The 24,748-nt window shown below is 37.5% G+C and overlaps 1 protein-coding gene across 1 annotated transcript in view; it reads left to right on the top strand.

The window, feature by feature from the left end:
• Positions 1-24,748, top strand: part of LOC136883643 (bifunctional purine biosynthesis protein ATIC) — a 108,364-nt gene that overhangs the window by 55,151 nt on the left and 28,465 nt on the right. The window contains exons 8-9 of the mRNA XM_067155985.2: positions 2,010-2,168; positions 17,174-17,392. Of these exons, the coding sequence (XP_067012086.2) occupies positions 2,010-2,168; positions 17,174-17,392 (378 nt within the window). The remainder of the gene's footprint in view (positions 1-2,009; positions 2,169-17,173; positions 17,393-24,748) is intronic.

Raw genomic sequence — 24,748 nt, forward strand, 5'->3', positions numbered from 1 at the left:
AGTCAGAAAATGTGTGGTTTTTCATTTGATCGAGTATTTCATATGAAAGCATTGCTTTGAATCGCGCCATTCCTACTGACGTCATTGTAATGACCCATGTTCATTTCAGTTGGGAAAACCACTAAGAGAGTCTTTCTGAGAATCTATAAAGGCAGGCGGAGAGTGAGTGTCTGCAATTATAATGAAAACTCCCCAACCTGATTGTAACTGACGGTGGGCAAGCTGGCCTACCATTACAAAATCCAGTCTTCATATGAGAAAAGACATTGGTGAATTCCCCGTCGTGTTTCTAGGGCAACGTTAAGAGCTATGCAACTTAATATAAACTTGCTCACAACGTTTACACTACCTAACCTAAAATTCTGTATAAAATTTTGAATTCCGTAGCGAAGCACGGGTACGTCAGCTAGTACATAGCATAAGGGACGCATGCCACTAATCATTCCCATTATCATTCAAGGAAAGAAAACCACTTATAAAACAAAACCAAAAGGAATCGGACTCGGGCCATAAAACAACAATAAAATATGGAATCAACACACATCCCGAGAATCCTTATGGCAATCGTTTCAAAATAAAAGACTCGGTAGGGTACGAACTGCTAATACTCAGCAATCCTCTCATATCTTCTGTCCATGGTATTTGGGTATGTGATCTAACTTTTTCTTGAAATCTCTTGGTAGTCTTGACCCTCGACTTGTAAGCATCCCTATTGCTGATTTCCTTTTCTTGTATTCCCGTTTCTTCTGGTCCTTCTTCACCTTCTGATGCTAGCACACCATAATTGTCCTGATCTCAAAAAACAAATGTTAGTAGAAGCCTTTTATTTTGCCTTGTGGAGATATGAATAAAATCAATCACCTGAAGTAGGCAAGAGCTTGGCGTATCATATTTAAAACAATTGAAGTAGCCTTTAGAAGCTAAGAATGCCGTCCCAATCAAAACAGCCTCAATTTTCATTTACAACAAAATACAGAGTCAACTCAAGGAAAACAAAAGGTCAAGGTAAGCCAAGGAAGAAATATATTACTGATAGATATGTGCTCAGAGCCACCTGTTATTAATAGGGTTAAAAACAAATAAACTACCATTTCATGAGCCCGATAAAGATATATTTGGTCAAGATAAATCATCTCCAGGCCATTATGTTCCCATCTACACAAAAATAGTTGCAGAGGCCATAACACCTTTTAATACTTTCCTCTTATCTTTAGAAATGGTAGATAGGCCTATAGTTTTCACTGAACCTGCAGATACACGATGTAAAATGCACTCATTTAGGAAAAAATCATATCTAGTGTCCCCATATCCCTTTTGGATAGTTTCAATTCATATATTCATTAGTATGTTTTCTCGCTTAACAAGTTCTTTTTCCTTGTGCCCTGCAGAAACGTCTTAACGAGGTTTCACTGTAATAAGATTTTATTTTGGAGCAGTGGGTTATTAAACATTATTTTCTGGTAGCACTCTTAGACAGTGAATTGTAGGTTACACTCGGCCATGTGCAACTGTGAGGAATAACTTTGGCTGCCATTTTGAATCAAATAAAACTTTGACCAACTTGAGTGATCGAGTCGAAACTCGAAGTTTATGCTTATGCTTATTATAAATTTGCTCATTCAGGACAAATATTTCAGATTCCCTATGGGAATCAACATCTATATCATCACACAACTGTGGCGATGACTCTTACCTGAGTCGGAAATCACGTTTCTTTCAGAAGGGATGGCAAATACAGTAACATTTTCAGGTCTAGGAAAAATGTGATCCTACTAAGCGGTAATAGCGAAAATTCGTGACGCGATAAGTGAGGTATTTTTTATATAGATTTAATACGATGAGAATCAGGATCAGTCTTCTCAGGTTCATTCTGTAGATATGTCCGAAGAACATGGCTCTCGTCTTCGGGGTGGTATCTGATATCTTTTCCATCTTGAGATATAATTCTTGGTTTCCTTTCTTTCTGTTATTTATTTATTTAATTTATTTATTTTTCTTCTCTTTTACAGGCCAAAGTGTGCATGGTGGATGATCTTATGGAACAGTTGACACCTCTTGGAACTGCTTATGCTAGAGCCCGTGGTGCAGATAGGATGTCATCATTTGGGGATTTCGTGGCTTTGTCTGATGTTTGCGATGCTATCACTGCCAGGATTATCTCTCGTGAGGTAAATTGCACTTTTTTTTTTGTGATGGCACACTGAGTTGGATGTTCGGATACATACAAATTTCTGTTTGGGATGTAAATAATTTATTTTGATAGAGTACTAAGAGATAAGGAGATTTTAGAATGTCATAGAAGAAACAAGAAGTACAAATTCATTCGAAAATCATTTAAAAAAAGCCAAGGCATGAAAATATCACAACTGCGATAAATATGATAAACATGAATAACATGATTTTTGGGACATTTTAAACTTTCTGTATTTTTACATCTCATTATTTCTAATCACTAGATTGCATGCCAAAAGCCTGGATTTGATTCCAAACCTATCTGGAGTGTTCATATGGAGCGAGGTCATATGACACTGTTAATGGTGAATTGTCCGTTGGATGGGGACGTGAAGCATTGAGCAGACCCCTTGCTGCTATTCGGCAGGGGTAGGCTGTTGCTGGCACCGGGTTTCAACCTATTATTTTAGCTCATGTGTAAGACTGGACGAGGAGTTGAACAGTTGAATTGCTCATAACATTGAAACTAACCAACATATTTATTAAAATTTTACAGCTATATTCCATACGGTTAACAATATCTCAGACTTACTCTTGCATTCCTGGAGTCCCCGAATTAGCTCCAATTTCATCACAGGTTGTGTCAAAACATTCACTATCAACCTTTCCTGCTTGAGGGCCTATATTCAGCATAGAGGTTAGCGTTACTCACTATGTTTTTGTAGAGTTCACTGCCATCTATCATAAATTCAAAATATGCAAACTCTGTAGAAGCAGAAGGAAGATTGTTAACACGTTCAGTGCGGAGCACGCGCTTAGCGCACCATGGGACGGTTGCTAGGAAATGTGAATCACAGGTTTCCTGCATGGTAAGAAAGGCTCTGATTGTCATCCCGCACATCGTCTAAGTCCAGTCTACTAGCAGATTCATCTGTAGCCACATTTGCGCATGCGTATTCAGTTTCCCGCGTCTTTCCTCTCCAGAGTTGTCGTCATACATCATCAGTCATTTATGGGATCTTTGAGCAGCAAGACAACTTCAATGCAAGGTAAGACACTGCAATTTCTGTTTATTATTACTTCAAAAGAATTACGAGTGATTCCGCTTTTGAAATAAATAAATTTCACTACTGCAATATGTTCAGTAAGAGAACTGAACTTGTAATTGTCATTTATTCTTGCATCATATTTATTAATAACTTGAAGGAACTTGCAGTAATCATTTTTGACTGCATCGTGATGCTTATTGCTTGTGTTAGCTATAGGGTTTCATTTTTGTCGTTATACTGATCACTTCTATTAGCTAAAGTGTATCATTTTTTTTGTCAAATTCTGTAATAGAGAAGTGTAAATATGAGTATATTTATATCTGTAACATACTTTACGCATTTCTTTGCTATCCGCAGTAAATAATGCACTATAATCTACCAACGCATGTGGCGCATGATCCGTCTGGTGACCAGTATTACTTCTTGATTTCAATCACTGTGCGGGTCACGCACCAGGCGCATGAGTGGGATAAGTCCACGAGTTCGATAGAACTCGTCCTGCCAACGTACAAAATTTTGATAATTACAACTTTTAAAGAGACCCACACAAATATTTTGCTCAGGTTGGTGGGTATGTCACGCTCTGCTAATACGCAGTGAACGTGTTAACGGATCCTTTATCATTGGTAACAGTGCCAGGCGAAGTAAACGGCAGTATCAAATGAACATTTGGTTGTATTCTACAGTCATCATCAGCATTTGTTGGATCGTGATTTTCAGCATCCACATCAGTCACGTAAATGATCATTTACACTTAATTCATAAAGAAAATCACTCACGTGAGCTTTCTGAGTCACTAATAAAATCACTTTTATGCAACTTTACTTCAACTTTTGTACCTGAAAGAGCAGCCATGTTTACAAACAGAACAGCGGAATGCTGCAGTTGTTTGAGTATTCTTGTTTATTGAAATATCCGACGGTTAGAAATAGGTAAGGATTTCCACCTATCAATACTTGTTTATTGCACTTATTATGCTACAGGACCGGTTTCGACCCTTTACATAAGGTCATCTTCAGCTGAACCATGCATACATATCTATGTGATGATGCTATGATTAAGATAGTGTTGTCAAAGGAATGCCATACGATAATAAACATAAGGTCACATCCAAATGGGGCATGTCGTAACGTGAACTGGCATATATGTCACTATGTACAACAATGCATTGTATGTCTAAAATACAGTAGTATGTTTAAGGTCTTAAAATTAGTTGATAAAACATATCTCTAATTAAAACTAATATATATATGTACAAGATGAATACAATATATGGGAGCACTTCATGCACATGAACGATCGTGTCTTGCTTGTTGGCTGACTCCCGTGTTCAAGTCTTATTTACACAGTTGTATACTCAGCTGCTGTTCCTGGAGTTTAAATGATATGGTTTGCTTGTAAAATTGTATAAGTAAAAGATTTTGTCTTCATGTATGTACAAGAATAAAACACTTTCCAATTTGAAAAGGTGCTGGACGTATGGATAAAATTAGGCTAAAATATGTTCAGCTCGGCTGTGTGTGTTGCCTTATGTTAAAATCAAATCATGTTGTCCTGTGACGTCCATAAAATTTGTGACAATGGGTTCAAAGTAGTGACTCTTTTCCCATTTGTAGCTGTGCAGTGATGTTATATTTATCTGTGGAAGATAAGATTGAGCTGTGATATTTATGTTGGAGGAATGTTTAAGGGTTGTGTGTGCTAATTTGAATATGTACTTAATGTTGTTGGTGTGGCTGAGATGTGTTTGATATGCAAGCTTGTTGTGTACTGCTTCTTGTTCTTCTTGGGCTCATACTAGCTGCTGTGAGGGGAAGGGAAGGAGGGGTAGGGAGAGTTGCTGTTGTGGGGGGTAGGGGTGGAGCTGGGTGTGTTGTTAGATGTTTTCCTGTCGCGTGTCGCGTTCTGTTTATCGATTATCTTAAGGTAAGAGTTTTTTAGGGCGGGGATAACTGTATTGAAGATGATGTTAGTGTTTTCTGTGATTTAATTTATGTTGTAATTTGGATTGGTATACTGATTTAGAATGATGTAAAATTCTTCTGTTATGTTGAGCAGGGGGCCTTTGAAGTTTATGTTCAGGATTTGCATGTCGTTATCGATGTTTGTGAAACTGTGTTTATAGTCTGCGACGTGTTGTCCTATTGAGGAAAAATGATTGTGTTTTACTGCGTTTATGTGTTCATTATATCGGGTTAGGAAGTTTCTACCGGTGCGTCCGACATAGTTTGTCTCACAGTTATTGCATTTGATACGGTATGCCCCTGAGTAGTTGTATTTGTTGTTGCTGTTGATTGTCCTGACATTGTGTATGATGTTGGTACTGTTGTGTGTAGTTCTAAATGCTATTCTTAGGTTGTTTTTTTTTAAATGTTAGTTATGGGGTATATGTGTACATTATTGAAGGTGAATAGTGCATACTCTTTCTTGGATTCGTCTGCTTTTGTTAGTTTGGTTTTGGGTTGGGATTTTATTTTGTGAATGGTTTTGTTGATCATTTCTTTCTTGTATCCATTGTTTTTAGCTATGTCGTGAATTAGTTGTAATTCTTTGTTTAGATCTTCTTTTGTTAACGGTATATTGAATGCTCTGTGTATCATGCTGTAGTAAGCTGCTCTTTTGTGTGTGTTGGGGTGAACGGGATCTATTTTAATTGTATTTGAGGTATGCGTGGGTTTTCTGTATATTCTGTAAGAAAGGTGGTCTTCATGTCTAGTTATCGTTATGTCCAAGTAGTTTTTTCTTGATTTATTCTTTTCGATTTTATTACTCTGTGTAATAGTTTCTGATTTCCTTGACTATTTTGCTCAATTTTGTTGGTAAACTCTCCCCAACATTTCTCCGTTTCTTCCTTGATACTCCTCTTTACTTATAGTTTGTCTGTTTTATTCCACATGTAACCGTTCTCTCTTATTCTCATCCCTCTGGTACATTTTTTTTTGCTTTTCCTTATCCATTTCTTTCTTCACCTTGTTACTTTCTTTTATTTTTAATTTATTTAATTTTTTTAATTTTGTCACTGTAAAGGAAGCATTAAACCTTTAGCAGTCGTATTTAGATAGAGAATGTTTGCTCAGCAGGTTGTATGTAGAAGGAGCAAGTTTTACAGGTTTCACACAAATGTTTTAATTTGGTAAGTCTTTTTAAATACAGGGATGTATATTTATATACAGGGCTGATTTTTCTACTGATTCTGGTTTTTAAATTTGTTTCACACCGACATCTTTAGTCATGTAATCGACTCCCGTGTGGTGCAGTATGAAACAAGCGCTTGGATACAAATCAAGTTTCTTCCCACAAGTTGCACGAAAGTAGACAGTTTCCCGTCGACCACCCTTGGTTTTCCTATTTGAACACACCGTGCAGTCTCTTATTTTACTTATTTCTTTGGAATAAATAAAATGTGGTTTCCCGTTCAGCGTGTTGATTGACGACCTTGGTTTGAGGATGCTCACACAGACCTTTTCTTGGCCGATAGTTTTTCCAACAATTTTCTCTTAATTTCTTCAGAAATATCAGAGGAAAACATGTTATCACTGTCAGAATTCTGAAGTGCGTCAGTATTGTCTGAATCGATTAAAAAGATGAGTTTACGTTTGTTTTATATGTATTACTGCTCATTGAGTATGCAGAACATAAACAGAAACACTTGGTTGTTGTTTCTTGCTAGAATTCGATAGTAGTGTTTCGATATATATATATCTATATCTATATATATATATATATATATATTATTAACTACTTCGAGAAGTTAATAGAACCATGGATAATGTGCAAAGAAACGTATAATTGTCGTAAGATGATCATAAATCACACATCGGGTTCCGTCCGACAATCAACCTCCTTGAGAAAAGCATAATATCAGGGCTGGTAATGGTTAAGTATTTCTCTTCCCTTTTCCTGTACTTACCCAGCTTTCTTCCTATCCTACACTTATCCCACATGAAGATCGCAGATCTGTCAATATGGCCCCTCAATGAGTGTTGAAGCGTGCCTTCCTGATGAAGCTGGGAAGCAGAAAGATGCTCGTTGGGGGCTGAGAAGAGATGCTTATAGAAGAACTGGGATTGATGAGGATCGATCGATCTATCTATCTATCTATCTATCTATCTATCTATCTATCTATCTATCTATCTGTCTATATATCTATCTATCTGTGACTTGAATTGACAACTTGTTTGTTCTTTTCTAGTTTATATTTCTCCATTGTGTTGACCTTGAGTTTTTATTTTCGGAATTGGATGTATACCCACTGAACACACTGCAAGCCAGAACAGTTATGGAGTGTTTTACAACAGAGATGCTTGCATGTTGTAATAAAAATAACAATATTGCATAGCTGTACACAGCCCATTTGAATTCACCCATGAAGTGATCAGATTGGCTAACTCCAGCAGTAGATAAAATGACAACGGTGCGAGATATTTCTTTCAAATTGTTTATCAGTATGATCAACCCTCTAACACTCATATACCTGCTCCACGTTGTTTCAGACTACTTCTTCTTTTCTTCATGGGGCCTCTAAATATTAGTTCCTAATTAGCGTCGACCTCTAAGATCGTTTGCTACCATGTTTTTCCTTCATTCCCTCCTACCGAGCTTGATAGCTGCAGTCGCTTAACCTTCTCAGTCCGTATGTAGCATATACTCTACATGTCATTTTAATTACTTGCAATAACACAATAAAATATAAGGAAGAGATTAATAATGGTAGAAAAATCAACTGTTGAGGACTGATGTAGCATATATGCTACAAGTCATTTAAAAAAAATAGCAACATTAAAATGTTCAAAAAAAGAAAATTAAAAGTTATTTTAGCAAAATGTAATATATTGAATGCGAAAACAGGTTCGGGACTGAAGAGGTTAAGTGCGGCCAGTATCCAGTATTCGGGAGATAGTAGGTTCGAACCCCACTGTCGGCAGCCCTGAAAATGGTTTTCCGTGGTTTCCCATTTTCACACCATGCAAATGCTGGGGCTGTACCTTAATTAAGGCCACGGCCGCTTCCTTCCAACTCCTAGCCCTTCCCTGTCCCATTGTTGCCATAACACCTATCTGTGTCAGTGCGACGTAAAGCAAAAAAAAAAAAAAAAAAATTATCCCCTCCTAGATATACCTGCTCCCTTCACAAAGCTGCAGGTTGTTCTTATTGGGTCTTCTTGGATATTTTCTCTCTCTTCACCTGGTAGTCCTAGAGTGGAGAGTCTGATTCTACCCGGCGCCTCACATTCGAAAAGTATGTGTTCAGCTGATTCCTCTGCTTCATTGCATTTCCTACATATGTCTCTTATTACTCCACTTCTATGTAGGTGTTTTTTCAGATGGTAGTGTCCTGTCAACAGTCCTACTACCCATCTTATATTTTCTCTGCCGAGTTTCAACAGTTCTTTAGTATGATTCTTGTTTGGTCCTTTTATCAGTTCCTTTGTAAGCCTGCATCCTGGAGTATTTTTCCAGTTCTCCATTTGTTTCTTTTGTACCCATTTTCCTATGTAGAGTCGGGCTTGTCCATAGGAAATCCCGCATACAGGTTCTGGGCCTACACAATGCGTTTCTGCCCCTTTCCTGGCCAGTTTATTTGCCTTTTCATTTCCTTCTATACCTGCATGCCCTGGTACCCATATTATTTTGACAATGTTGTACTTTGAGAGCTTTAGGAGAAGTGAGTGGCAATACCACACAATTTTGGATATTATCCAGACTGCTTCTAGTGCCTTAATGGCCGCTTGGCTGTCCGTAAAAATGAAAATGTTCGTATTCCTATGGTTTTGTTTCAGACTGTTACAAGTCTTTTTGTGGTAATGGAAATTGAAAGAAGTGGTTGAACGCAGTTTAGTGAGGGACTCTTCGCTTTAATGCATACAATCTGAAGGTCCTTGGAAAATAAGTTTTTATAGGATATTTTTCTACAAGATTTTCTTCAAGTAGTTCTTAAGTCTTTTGATACGAGGCATGTTTTTTAAGTAAAGGCCGTTTGAAAAAAATCTACACAACAAAAGACGATTTTCAAACACCACATTTATTTGCAGATTCTACATCCTTTACTCTATTTTTCAACATATCCGCCAAGTTTGTTTAAACACTTATCATACCTTACGACTGAGTTTTGAGTACTCTCTTCGTAGAAACTTGCTGCCTGTTCCGATAACCAAAAGTTCACGGCCATTTTCACTTCATCGTCATAATTGTAGTGGTTGCCGCTGAAGTGATGTTTGAGGTGGCGGAACAGATGGTAATCGCTCGGCGCAAGGTCAGGGCTGTAGGGTGGGTGGTGCGAAACTTCCCAGCCAAAAGTGTCCAATAAACATAGAGTCTGAGCTGCAGTGTGAGGCTGCATTGTTGTGGAGAAGGACAATTCTAGGGAAATTAATTTCATTTTATGGGTCCGTATTAAACTTGATTAAACCAAATTAAAATAATAAGTGAGTTATTCCACCTTTTCAATACAAATTAAATAGTGTTTGTTAAATAAACATTTAATGGGACTAGTTTCGACCTATTTAAAGGTCATCTTCATCCATATCGTGTGTAGAACAAGGTACAGTAGAAGTCCGTTATAGCGAGTACGCCATATAACGAAAACCCCATTATAACGATAGCTTTTGTCCGTCCCTTCAAAATTCCTATATTAAACTGTGTATTATGCTTCGATTACAGCGAGAACCCTATCACTGACGCATCCGTTATTACGAGTGATTTTGCGCACTCTATTTTCTCTGTTGCCGATATTTATGCACCCAGTCATTGTACTTTATGCGATCGATCATCTTGGGTACCATATAGTTTTCTCGCTATGCCCACCAGCGAGCTCTCTCATCGACATTCAAAGGCAATGTCGGAGTCCATTAGTAATACCCGTCGACTGCTCTTCTGCGAGGAAAATGAAAGAGGAGAACATGTTTTCGTAATAAATGCGTAAATAACGTGTCTGATAACCATTAACTCGTTAAAGATAAATGCTGAATAAACGATCGCTTAATTTTAATGCTAAATACCGCAATTAAGTAAGAATGCGATCGGCCTACACCTCAAGATATGGCAGTGTGCGTCATTAATTTACGAGGTTAGTTTATCTTTTCTCGCATCCGTTAAATTACAGGAAGGCTATTATCATGTAAATTTATAGTGAGAAGGTTATAATTTCTCTACTCCTGCTTGAAGTGTGTTTTCATCATATTTATAGTACCATACAGATAAGTTGATGTGATGTTGTTTGAATAACAAAACTGAAACGTTTGCCACAAAATGCGATTGATCGTATTCGGTACAGTATAGTTTTCGCGCTATGTGCATTTGAGAGCTCTCTCGTCAACATTCGAAGGCGATATTGGAGTTGGTTAGTAATATCAGTAATACCCGTCGACTGCTCTTCTCAAAAGAAAATTCGAAATGAAAGAGGATAACACATTTTCATAATAAATGCGTAAATAACATGGCCGATAGGAGTTGTTAACTCATTAAAAATAAAGGCTGAAGTAAACGATCTCTTAATTTTAATGGTATACCGTATACTGAAATTAAGTAAGAAAGTGATACACGTCAAGATATGGCAGGGTACATCACTGATTTCAGAGGGTAGTTTATATTTTCTTGCGTCTAGTTAAATTTCGGAAAGCTATTCCCATGTCAATTTTTAGCGAAGAGGTTATCATTTCTCTACATGCGTTTCAAATAGGTTTTCATGATACATATATGGTCAGGCTAGGTGATGCTGTTTGAAAAAGAAAACCGAAATGTTTGCCAGAGAAGCCTCTGGAGTGATACCGTAATTCTCCGAATCCAAGACGACTTTTTTTCTCTCAGAATCTCATGTGAAAACACAAGGGTCGTTTTGCATTTGCGGCCTGATAGTAATGAACACCACTGGCAACTGCCGCAGTAACCACGCTGTTTCTTTTCACTCCCCCGCGCGCGCACTTAAAACTCGTTGACAATAAACGACCGCCTACATCGCTAGCCGCGGCGACCGGTCGTACAGTGCCTATGTCTAACGTCACTGGATCTCGGGAAATAGTGAAGAGAGAATGACATTCTATTATCCTATACAAAAACGTTTCTCAAATCTACAGAATGGCATCAAAACATGCGAGCCTTTGAATTCTTAGAAAGGCCACGGCTACTCAGTGTCTGTCTGTTAGGTCATCAGCCCAGAGGCTGGTTGGATCCTCAAATAGCACCACCAAAGGTTATGCGGTTATAAGGAAACCGCAAAAACAAACTTAGTAGCACAGTTATAACACGTCTGCTGTACCTGATGCTTAGTAAAATTAAGTTTTATAGACAGCAGGAATATTTTCGTGATGGATCGTCATATTGTAAAGATACGTGAAATGGGTATTGCCGGCAAATTATCAACGGGTTCTCGTCGATGTTATGATGCCAATTTTAAGTTAATGGCTATTATTGATGGTTATGAATTTCATGTTTTTGGTCCGTATTGAACAATATATAAGTAATAATAATAATAATAACTTATATGTTTCCACCTTTTCAATACAATATATTCACAAAATTACAAAATTATACGGTACTAGTTTCGACCCATCTAGGGGTCATCATCAGCCGTATTGGAGCAAAGATCATTTGTGGCGAAATCCTAAGACAATATTATTTTAAAGAATAACAAGTGAAATGAGATGTTATGGTAATAGTTAATAATACAAGGAATATACATAATCAGAGGTTTTTAACAAAGAATAAAGTATAAATGGGGTGTTGTAAAAATTATAATCATGGAAATCAGTAAGTTCTTGTATTGAAATGAAATATGGCTTAGGAAGAGGGCTTAAGGTGGGGCTGAAGGGTGCGGGAGAAAGTGTAATTGTCTTGGAAAAGTACTTTTGATTAAATTTAGGATTGAGTTTAGGTTGGCTGCATTATTGTTTCTGAGGAAAGTGATAAATAGATCGAAGAGTATGTTGGGTTTCTCAGAGATTTCATTGAGGTTGTGACTGGCATTAAAGTATTGGTCTAGGTGTATGTAGTAATTTTCCATTATGTTCAGTAAAAGGCCCTTGTTTGCTAATACGAGGATGTCCATGTCTTGTTCAATATTGGTGAAATTATGGTTATAATCTTGCATGTGTTGGCCGATGGCTGAAAACTTGTTGTATTTTATTGCGTTAGGATCAAATGTACCACCTGTAAAAAAACCTACATCGGGCAAACCGGGAGAAACTTCATTATCAGATACCACGAGCACACTAACGCAATAAAATACAACAAGTTTTCAGCCATCGGCCAACACATGCAAGATTATAACCATAATTTCACCAATATTGAACAAGACATGGACATCCTCGTATTAGCAAACAAGGGCCTTTTACTGAACATAATGGAAAATTACTACATACACCTAGACCAATACTTTAATGCCAGTCACAACCTCAATGAAATCTCTGAGAAACCCAACATACTCTTCGATCTATTTATCACTTTCCTCAGAAACAATAATGCAGCCAACCTAAACTCAATCCTAAATTTAATCAAAAGTACTTTTCCAAGACAATTACACTTTCTCCCGCACCCTTCAGCCCCACCTTAAGCCCTCTTCCTAAGCCATATTTCATTTCAATACAAGAACTTACTGATTTCCATGATTATAATTTTTACAACACCCCATTTATACTTTATTCTTTGTTAAAAACCTCTGATTATGTATATTCCTTGTATTATTAACTATTACCATAACATCTCATTTCACTTGTTATTCTTTAAAATAATATTGTCTTAGGATTTCGCCACAAATGATCTTTGCTCCAATACGGCTGATGATGACCCCTAGATGGGTCGAAACTAGTACCGTATAATTTTGTAATTTTGTGAATATATTGTATTGAAAAGGTGGAAACATATAAGTTATTATTATTACTTAATGGCTATTAAACACTTGGAAATGTATAATAATTATGCAGCCGCAAGAAAATACGGCATAGGCCTAACTAAAGCCAATATTCGGCGTTACCATGAAGACAAAGATAACTTAAAAATGCGTACTGCACAAAAAATGCATTCAGTGGCCCGCAACAAGGACACTTTAAAGAAGTCGAAGGTGAAATTGTGAAGTATGTGCACAAAAATGCATGGGCGGAATTGCCATACCGCAATGCAATAAACTCGTTCGTTGACTTTCAAAGTCTGCGATTAAGACCTATATGTCGCTAGCCGCTGAAGTTGGCCGAATCTGGCAAGCAAGACATGCGTGTAGCGGCAGCGAGTGAAAGTGACAGTTTTATAGTTACCAAGAATATTTTCCTGATAGATCATTGTATTGTAGAGATGTGTGGAATGTCTATTGCCGGCAAATTTTCAACGAGTTCCCTTCGATATTATGATGCCAATTTTAGGTTAATGATTATTAAACCTGAAATAAAGCATAATTGTACAGCTGCAAAAAATACGGCATAACTAAAGCCAATGTTCGGCGTCTACAGTCTAAAAACGCATACTGTATAAGAAAGACATTCATATGATTCTACAAAGCACTTTTTAAGCCTGGTTAAAAATTTTTGAATAAAAAAGTGGGAGTCGTTTTGGATTCGGAGAAATATGGTAATATATACTTTTTCAGAATGAAATTACACACACTTTCACATAGTATCGGATTTCAAAAAACAACAATCAAGCAAGCCGCGTTGTGGATATTATCCGCGAAAACTCAAATTTTGAATGAACTGATTGCCATTTCATACTGAATTTAATGTGTATGGGGGTTTTCCTGACTTTTACAAAAAATCTGATATAACGACAATCCGCTATAGTGAGTACAGTTTATGCCGTGATGAATTCTCGTTATAACGGACTTCTACTGTATTTTAAAGACAGTGGTTTTAAAGATGGTCTTAAAACATAGAAGTTTGACACTATGAAAAATTGTTTTTTTGAATTTCCGGAAAACACTTTTGTTGTAAGAAATTAGTTCAGTTAGCTGTAGGAATTCACAAGAAGAAGAAATCTTATAATATTATTTATAGTATTCAAGAGCTTAGATACAATTCAAAATTCATAGTCTTGATGAGATGTGGAAATGGGCATATATGCATAGTGTTGTTGTGGTTGAGGAGAAGAAGTCTTATGATATTCTTCTTATCACTGCGAAGCATAGATACACTTAAAATCATTCATAATCTTGAGGAGATGTAGAAATGAGCATATTTGCAAAGTATTGTCTTAGTTAAAATGTGAGTTGAAACAAATATATTATTGCAGTGGAAAGGAAATTCTATGTAGTTGTGTATAAAGAAAACAATGTAAAAAATGTTGAAGGTGTCCATGGAGATAATGACTTTAAAAAATGAAAGTGAAAAGACACTTGAAGATATGAATCAAGTTAAAAAGTTATTTTATTCTTTGGATTAAAATGGTGGAATGAATTCTCAACTAATGCTGATATAAAAGAAAGGAAAATAAGTTAGAAAAATGTAGGAAATATTAATGAAATTTAAGGAATGTAAAATATTAAATGAAGAGAATGAAAGAAAGAAAAGAAAAGAAATAAGTAAAAATGTGGCTCATGTTACATAATCAAGTGTTGGATGTATTAGCAAACTAATGTACTAGGAAGTAAATGACATGAAAAATGAAAACAGAAAAATATAGTTATAATGAAAGGTGTTATGAATGGAGGGAAGAAACTTAAGGTGGGGCTGAAGAATGTGGGAATGGGGGCAAATGCTGAGGAGAGGTGGAATGAGTAGAATGGAAAATTGAATTTAAATCATTTAAATTAAAATTTTTAAGAATAATGATAAGTCAAAAAGAATGTTGGTTTTTTCACATATTTCATTTCGGTTGTAATTAGGGTTAAAATATTGATCTAATGTATGAACAAATTTTCTGTTATATCAAGTATTGGGCCTTTGTGTAGTGTTTTAAGAATTTGTAGGTCTTGTTGAATATCGGTGAAATTATGGTTATATTCGTGCATATGTTGACCTACAGCCGAAAATTTCTTGTATTTAGTGGCGTTCTTATGTTCTGAGTATCTAGTGATGAAGTTTCTCCCTGTTTGTCCGATATAAGAAAAATTGCAATCATGACATTTGAATCTATAAATACCTGATTTAGAGAAACAATTACATTTATTAATAGATGTGGAGTTGTATAAGATCTCTGAATTCTTATTATTAGTTTTGAATTTCATATTTATATGTATTTTTTAAAGGTGTTAGTGATTTTGTAAATGTCCTTGTTAAAAGTAAAGGTTGAAATTATTGAAGTGTCATGTTTATCTTTTATTTAAGTAGTTAAAGGATGATGTCTGTATTATTATTAATTATTCTATCAATGAAAAAATTGTTATATCCATTTGATTTTGTGATGAAACAAATGGTATTTAATTCACTTTTTAGATCTTGTTTGGACATCGGAACAGTGAAAGCTCTATGAACTAAACTATTGTAAGTAGCCCGTTTGTGGGTTATTGGACGAGTTGAATCATGACGGATTGTGGAACTAGTTTGAGTAGGTTTTCTGAAGATTTTATAACCTGAAGAGGTTGGGTTTCTAGTGATGGTTAAGTCTAAATAGTTACTTTTTGTTCTAATTCAGATTCGATTGTAAATTTAATGTGGGGCTCAATATTATTAAGATTTAGAAGAGTGGACTCTGCATTAGGACAATTCCCTTTGTTAGCATGCCTCATTTTCTGTTTTTGTATCACTGTGCAGCTTTCTCAAGGTTTGGCAGTAGGTTTCCGCATTGATAGTGGTTCCTCGTTGCATGAAGTCGACCAACAAAACACCATGCCTATCCCAAAACATGGACGCCAGAGTCTGTTCGGCCTTCACCTTTACAGGCGAATGTGTGTGTCTCCATTCTATGCTCTCTTGCTCCGATTCGGGTGTGATATGCGAAACCCATGTTTAGTCTCCTGTTACGACCTGACTCAACATGTCGTCACCTTCTTTGGCATAACAAGTCAAAAACGTCATCGAACACTCAAATCTCTTGTTTTTGTGGTCCTCCATTAGGAGTTTAGGGACCCAACGGGAGCACGGTTTCCTAAAGTTTAGGTTTTCAGAAACAATTTTGTAAAGCACTGACCTAGACACGTCAGGAAAGGCGTTTGAGAGAGCTGTTGTTCTGAAGCGTCTGCCCTCACGAATCTTCGCTTCAGCTGAAGCCACCAAATTGTCTGTGATCGAAGATGGGCGACCAGAGTGGGCCTCATCTTGGACGTTGTCACGCCCATCTTTGAAGTCTCGTACTTGCGCACTTTGCCTTCACTCATAGTGTTAGCATCGTACACTTTGCAAATCTGTCGGTAAATGTCTGCAGCAGACAGGATCTTTGCCGACAAAAACCGTATCACTGACCGAACCTCGCACGGGGCGGGTGAGCCGATAATCTTGAACATTTGAACAAGGACAAAACAACCGTACAGGTTAGCAACAGAGCTGCAACTGAACATCGTTGTTCCCGAGGCATGCCGGCACACGACGTGTGCACGATCTATTAGTGTCTACAACAAAACAGCCCTTACTTAAAAAACACGCCTTGTATGTATCATGTGGCAGCTAGTATCATTGCTACTAGTTCTGTAAATCACCAGTTTCAAGCAGGGAGTTTTAGGATGCTATTAAAGGTGGTAGCATTAAATTATTACAAGCTTTGTTGTTGTGAACTTAGAGTTAAAAATCAGTGTAATGCCATGTCTGCTAGGAGACATCCCCATAGATGTGGTTGATCCTACAGAGATAAATTTAACCAAGAGAGTTTCATTGCCAACGACCAGATCACAAAGACCAACTGTTGTTTTGCTCAGGTATCTGGGAAACTTCATTGTTGCACAAGCCACTTGTTGGTAATATGTTTATATTCATATATTCTAACACTGATAGTCGGTCCATCTTGCTTTTAAGGATTGCTGAGTGAACTCCAGGTATGACTGTGTTTACTATTGGCTTATTGTTGTTTAGTTTGATAGAAAGAGCATTCTTTGTTTTGTAGGTTTCTGATGGTATTATTGCACCCGGCTATTCTCCCGAGGCACTGGAACTGCTGAAGAAGAAGAAAGGTGGAGCCTACTGCATTCTCCAGATCGATCCAGAGTATGAGCCACATCCTATGGAACAAAGAGTGTTGTTTGGCCTCACCATGGAGCAGATGAGAAACAACGCTGTCATAGACAAAAATCTTTTTGCTAAAGTTGTAACAACCAAGAAGGAGGTTAGTTCTTCATTTTAATGTTGGTAAAATATAGTGCTGTAAATCGTCAGGCCATGGTGATACATTAAGGCTAGGTCCTGCACATACTCTGATGGCTTTCATTCATTTCTCTGTGTTTGTGTTAATAATGTGAGTGACACCTGGGCAAAAGATGCCTACTTTAGGTGTGTTTTGTTGATCCTAGGTCTTAGTATAAGGAAAGATCTAATCACATCTAATCACATTGAGGTTGTAAATGTTCAGAGTTTACAGATCTCTTCATATTGGTTGTGAGGGTATTTAGGGGTGTAATAAAGATGTAAAGGAGATGGCATGTAAGTCGTTGGTAAGACCCCAGTTAGGGTATGGATCCAATGAATGGGACTCCTCACCAGGATTACATGATTCGAGAACTGGTAAAGATCCAAAGAATGCAGTACGATTTCTTCTGTGATTTCCGCCAAAAGAGTAGTGTTATGAAGATATTGCAAACCTTGGAAGTAAGGAGACGAGTGCTGGACTAAACATTATGTTCTGAGCTGTCAGTGGAGAAATGTTATGGAATAACATTAGTAGACAAGTAAGCTTGAATGGAGTTATTAAATGTTGGAAAGATCATAATATGAAGACAAAGTTGAAATTCAAGAGGGAAAATTGGGGCAAATATTAGTACATAAGAAGAGGAATAAGGACTTGGAATAATTTATTAATGGAAATGTTGTGTAAATTTGCAATTTTTTGAAATTGAAAATAGTAGGTTGAGAATTGATAGGGAATCTGCCACCTGGTCGACAGCCTTAAATGCGGATTAGTGGTGATTGATTGACTGATTTACAACTTCTGCATGGTATTGGTTGGCCAGAGTCTACACCAAAGGCAAACGTGCTACCCAGATTCCACATCACAAAAATGAAATATGATTGTATACTTACAATCTTACAAACACCCCTAAACCAAACCAAACCAAACCATACCAAACCAAACTACAGCCCCAATGAGCCTTCCGCCTACCAAGTGACCATTGCTCGGTCCAAAGGCCTGCAGATTGAGGTTACGCATGGTCAATGTGACGAATCCTCTCGGTCGTTATTTCTGGCTCTCTAGACCGGGGTCGCCATCTCACCATTAAACAGCTCCTTAGTTAAAGGTAATCGTAGAATGAGTGAGCCTGGAACCAGCCCTCATATCCAGGTAAAAATGGCTGACCTGGGTTGGAATCGAACCCGGGCCCTCCGGGTGGGAGGCAGGCAAGTTAGACCGTGGGGCCGGCTTCAAACGTTAATTTCCGGTACGCGACTTAAAAATCTCGAAAGTTTACATTCAGTTTTACGGGGGAAACTTTGTCAGTTTTCTCTGTAAACTTCTTTCAGTTCAGCAACTTTGATCAGTCAAACTCTTCGAAAAATCTAATAGCTGTAATGCCAAGCCAACAACAATCAAACACAAGTAGCTTTTAATTCTTTAATCTAATAAAGTAAAGCACATTGGATACAAAAGCGCCCAACATGATGTCGAAATCCATTTTTAAAATCTTCCATTATAATTTGGTCACCGGTATACTGTTCGTAGTCAGTTTATGGAAATCTTGTACCGCGTAAATTAGGCCTGCATTGACTTTGGTTTTTAATATGGTTTCAAATGTAAGTATCGATTCTCAAGTTCTCGAATGCATTATATTCAATTCTGCCCGTCAGTAATGACAATCAAATTGGAAAGAGAAAAAATATCATTAACATTTCTGAAATTATGGATATTCGCGACCTTGAGCTCAGCTGGCAAGCACGCTCGCTGTACAGGTCGGTACGAGTGCGAAATGATACAAATTTTTAAAATGTAACGTGTGCAAATAAAACGAGTGCGGTTTTTATAATATGTTAACACAAAAACGTGAAATTCCCAGTCTTATATTAGGACGAAAACAGTAATAGGCAATCCCAAAACCTCCCATGGCTTTATGTATGTAAGTTGCAACATCTGTTCTGGTATTGATAACATAATCGTATACGATAATATTAAAATACTAAATTTGTGTTACTTAAGAAGGAATATTTTCGATTCCTGCCTGAAAGCCCAGTGACTATACAGTGCCCTGAGGGAAGTGCCGAAAACCTGTTCGGCGTTACACTTGGAAAAAGTAAAAAAATAAACATCTAACCCTGGATGTAATGTAGATGTTTTGCAAGTACGAACATTTGACGAAACTCATTCCGTCTTCAGGTAGAGCTCACTTAGTGTACAAAAGGAGTATATCTATTACTCCACCTATTTAATCCTTCTGATTGTTGTGGACAGACTCTGCTTCATGACTTCCAAGGATTCTCTAAACAATACCACCCGAATGCGATGCTAAGATGGTCCCTTATGCAAGTTCACCACTGTTCACTTTTCAGTATAGTACTGGTACTTCCTCAAATTACTGCAATGACAAGACGTTAACACCAAGATCTGTAAGTTTTCCGTAGCCGTCCTTTCATGATATACAATTTCTTGAAAAATGCCTGATCGAGGGTTTAGCGTTGATGGTACTGAAATTTCTAATACCAATATAATGGTCCGTTATTGGACATTATAAATCTTCCAGCTAACTCATTCTTGGTTGCCTGCGTTTCGCCCTCGTGTGCTAAGTTAGGCTCATCAGTTGGGACTTAGCACACCACCCAAGACGCAAGGCTAGTGCATACCGTGGAGGCCACTGCATAGGCCACTTGAAGCCACCAGCAGTGCCAATGCACTATGAGAGCTATGTCTCATTTTCAAAAAGTTGATGCCTGCCTGGCCATCAGATAAAACAGATGTTGATTCCCATAGGGAATTTAAAATATTTGTTCCGAATGAGTAAATTTCTAATACCAATATAATGGTCCGTTATTGGACATTATAAATCTTCCAGCTAACTCATTTTAAATTACCTATGGGAATCAACATCTGTTTTATCTGATGGCCAGGCAGGCATCAACTTTTTGAAAATGAGACATAGCTCTCATAGTGCATTGGCACTGCTGGTGGCTTCAAGTGGCCTATGCAGTGGCCTCCACGGTATGCACTAGCCTTGCGTCTTGGGTGGTGTGCTAAGTCCCAACTGATGAGCCTAACTTAGCACACGAGGGCGAAACGCAGGCAACCAAGAATGAGTTAGCTGGAAGATTTATAATGTCCAATAACGGACCATTATATTGGTATTAGAAATTTACTCATTCGGAACAAATATTTTAAATTCCCTATGGGAATCAACATCTGTTTTATCTGATGGCCAGGCAGGCATCAACTTTTTGAAAATGAGACATAGCTCTCATAGTGCATTGGCACTGCTGGTGGCTTCAAGTGGCCTATGCAGTGGCCTCCACGGTATGCACTAGCCTTGCGTCTTTGGTGGTGTGCTAAGTCCCAACTGATGAGCCTAACTTAGCACACGAGGGCGAAACGCAGGCAACCAAGAATGAGTTAGCTGGAAGATTTATAATGTCCAATAACGGACCATTATATTGGTATTATAAATTTACTCATTCGGAACAAATATTTTAAATTCCCTATGGGAATCAACATTTTAACTGAAATTTCTGGAGGGTTGATCCAGAAATTCATTTCTTTGAGGAACGGATAATGCAGGGTTTTACAGCATGATTTAATTAGGATGCTCGCGGGACCATGCAATTTGAACGAATAATACGAGAAAATGTAGTTTCCAGGAACGTATAATCGAGGTTCTACTGTATATGTAACATGTTATTCTGATATATGTAACATGTGGTCTGCGATTTAGATCTGACACAGAGTCACGATAGCTGGTAGATGCTGAAAGTCTGATCTTAGTAATGTTTTTCCGTTAGTGATATTATCACAATACGAGACACCAGCAGTTTTCTGAAGGAAATATAATTGGAAAACACTGAGCTGTTTAACCCTTACCACTCGTCTGTCGGGAGAGGCCCGACATTACAATATTCCCTTTCCGGTCGCGTGTCGGGCGAGGCCCAACATGACATTGTATCGCCCACTGCTCGTCTGCCGTCTCTTAGTCGACAGAATACATGATGCTATACTGTACTCCCATCTTTTGGTTCAGTGTGGAACTTTGTAAAATCCAGATACTATTTGACAGTCAGTCAAAAATCTATTAATTAAATGGCAGTGTAGCCGTCTGCTCTGTCCAGTCCACTCACGTACGCGAAGGCTATAGTGATAGTAAACAAACATGGTCGCCATGTGCTCTCCTAGTCATGTACAGTGTACAGTTCAATGTTGTATATGTCAGGTAATTGTACAAAACCCCAGTATTTTCGCACTTCTACTTCTTCCTTGTACCCTAATGAATATATCAAATAGAATTTGACGGTGCCTACAAGTGAACTGGTGGTGGTTTGTATACTGTAACCCAACATGTAGCTGATGCTGACAGCTGGCGTAATTATGAATAAACAGATCTAGATTTCAAGAAACTGTCATTTACAGCAGTTTCAGGCTACAAATCATCGCAAGGTATGAAACCAGAGACTGAATTAGTTTTTTTCAATTATTTTTTACCGATAATTTGTTCAGTGAAATTACTAACGAAACCAATCAGTATGCGATGATAATAATAATAATAATAATAATAATAATAATAATAATAATAATAATAATAATAATAATAAAAATATAAAATAATTTGTCTTAAGTTGCACATATTGCTTTTATATGCTCCAGTATAGCTTGCTCTAAATGTTTATAGCCCAGATACATCATTTAAGAGCAAGTGCTATCTCCAAAATCGTGAAAGAGTAATACTGGTCATATAAGATAATGATACATTTAAAATACGAGTAGTAGAGACAACACAGAGAAATTTAATTTGAGGAGGTAACAGTTAATCACCTTGGTTGTAAATTTCCTTGTTTCATAGGCATATAGTGCAGTTTGTAAGACTGTTTTGAAGAGTTTTATGTTTGATGTGGTACTAATGGCTGTCATTGACAAAATTGTACGTATGCTCTGAAACGCAGCGGATGCCAGTCCAGTCTGATGGCCAGTCAGTCAGTCAGTCAGTCAGTCAGTCCTGAACTGCATCTGTACCTCCATCGTTGGCATCAATACTGCAAAGATTGCTGAACTGTTGAACTTGTTCTTTGGTCTGGCCGTGGACTGTTACAAGTCTGTTATCTTGGGTTCCACCAGTCTGCATGAACTTGGTCTTTTCTATACTTATATTTAGAATTCCCATCACCATGTATGCCACTTATATATGGACGGTTAAAACAGCTAACAGGAAGAAGATAGAAGCACTGGAAATGTGGATCTACTGCTGAGTCCTGTGCATATCATGAGCAAAGCACTGAACCCATGCTTCAGTTCTTCAGATCGCAGTAGAGGAGAAGTTCGTGGAGAAGACCAATCTAACATTCTTGAGCTACGTTGGCCATATTTCAAGGAGAAGACGGTGGTGGAAGGGAAGGTTCCAGGAAGGAACTCTCAGGGGCAGCCTCCTGCGAGATTGGTTGATCGGATAAGGACACAGGTTGGAAAGTCTTTATTCAAAGCTTCACAGCTGGCCAAAGATCAGTTGGCATGGAAAAAACTTTCAAACTGCTAGTGGCATGTCACCTTGCACTGTCAAGGGTAAAGGAAGCACATCTTACTGGCTTCAGTTTCTAAGCTGGTGGTCATTTCTTGCAAACACTTCGTAAGTAGGATGCTAATTGGTTGATACCTGATTTATGCCTTGAGATAGCACTGTGACTGATGATGCCTTCAAATGAAAGGCGAAACATGTCTCATATGGTAATAAAGATAAATTCCTAATTGTTTAAAATTTTAATATATTGAATAGGTGATCTTGTAAAACAATTAGTATCCTACATATAGTATCTTCAATACGGATCCATAATGATATTTATTACTTGCAACACTTCGTAATTTTGCTGTGCAGTCCAGTATCATTTGCAAAATAGAAAATGAATTAAATCTGTGATACAGCTCAGCTGGTCTCAAGTCTGGGCAAGTAATGGAAGTTGGGTATAGGGCTGGTATCCCTACTCTGCAAAAATCACAACAGCCAAAGAAACAATAAGTTAAACTCACTATGGTAAATATTCGTTTGTAAATCAGGGAATTGATAGTTGCAGCAGTCTTAGAGCCTTTTCCCATAAATATGAGATGCTTCAAGAATAGACTCCTGCTTCCTGTAAACTTTATGTAAATTTCTATGCAATGGTGTTTTATTTACCACTTTCTGTACTGTAAGCCATAGTCGCCAAATATTTTAAGCTTTTCACAACTTCTAATGGTCTTCCATTTACTTCCATATTTTCTCTTCTTTCTCTATTACCTTTCATCATCGCTACTGTCTTACTCTTCTCCATACTTATTTTCATTCCATATTCCTCCATTTTCTGATTCCATACAGTAACTTTTCTTGTACTTCCATTTTATCTTCTCCTCATATTACTATGTCTCGGTATAGATTCAAAATTGAATTTACTGTAGCCACACCGACACCACATTTTGAAGCACTTTGTTCTTTGTGTCATGGAGGTATGGACAGCTAATGTCACAGTTTTTTAAAGTTACTGTGGGTTGGTATCCATGATCAATTTGCAGTACAATAACACGACACAAAACTGAAAACTTTTACGAGCTTACCTGGAGACTTTCAATTAATTGCTGCATTACAAAAAACATCCAATAAATGCCCAATAATGTTAACAATAATGCTGCCACACACGTACAGTGCATTTAGAGCTTGAAAATGGGATCAATATTCAGCGCGAATGCAAGATTCTGCCATCATTAGTTATGCTACTATATGATTGTTAAAAATACAATATTTTGTATGTTCACTGTAATGGGGCTATATTTGTATTGTTAACTTATAAAATGAAACATTTGGAAACAGGGTGATTAATTACCGTATGTCATATTTGAAGAACGCATACAGTTAATGAATTTAATGCAATGAATTTGTGTCTCTCAGTTAATCCTTTCCTGAATTATTTGTACCATTTACTTCAAAATAGTTTTGGTGTGTGAAGTATTGTTGATGTTTGACAGGACATGTTTTGTTTATTCCTATTCATCATCATCATCATCATCATCATCATCATCATAATTATAAAACCCCTCCAGTGTGCCATCATTGTCTGTCCAGAAATGCCTCCTTTCTCATCATTGACTCTCAGTTCCCTCCTCTTTTCTCCACACTCTCAGCTGGTGTAACCATCTCTTCCTAGGTCTTACCACTGGCCGTCTTCCTTCAACCCTTCATTCTAGGCATGCACGTGGTGTTCTTGTGTCTGGCATTCTCTTTACATATCCATACCATGTTAGCCTCAAAGTTCTCAGTTTCTCTTGTATTGAGTCTGCTTCCAGTTTCATTTTGATGCAGTGTTCTCCCTAGGACCTTTC

Source organism: Anabrus simplex, chromosome 1 (genome assembly GCF_040414725.1).
Source record: "Anabrus simplex isolate iqAnaSimp1 chromosome 1, ASM4041472v1, whole genome shotgun sequence".
NCBI lineage: Eukaryota > Metazoa > Arthropoda > Insecta > Orthoptera > Tettigoniidae > Anabrus > Anabrus simplex.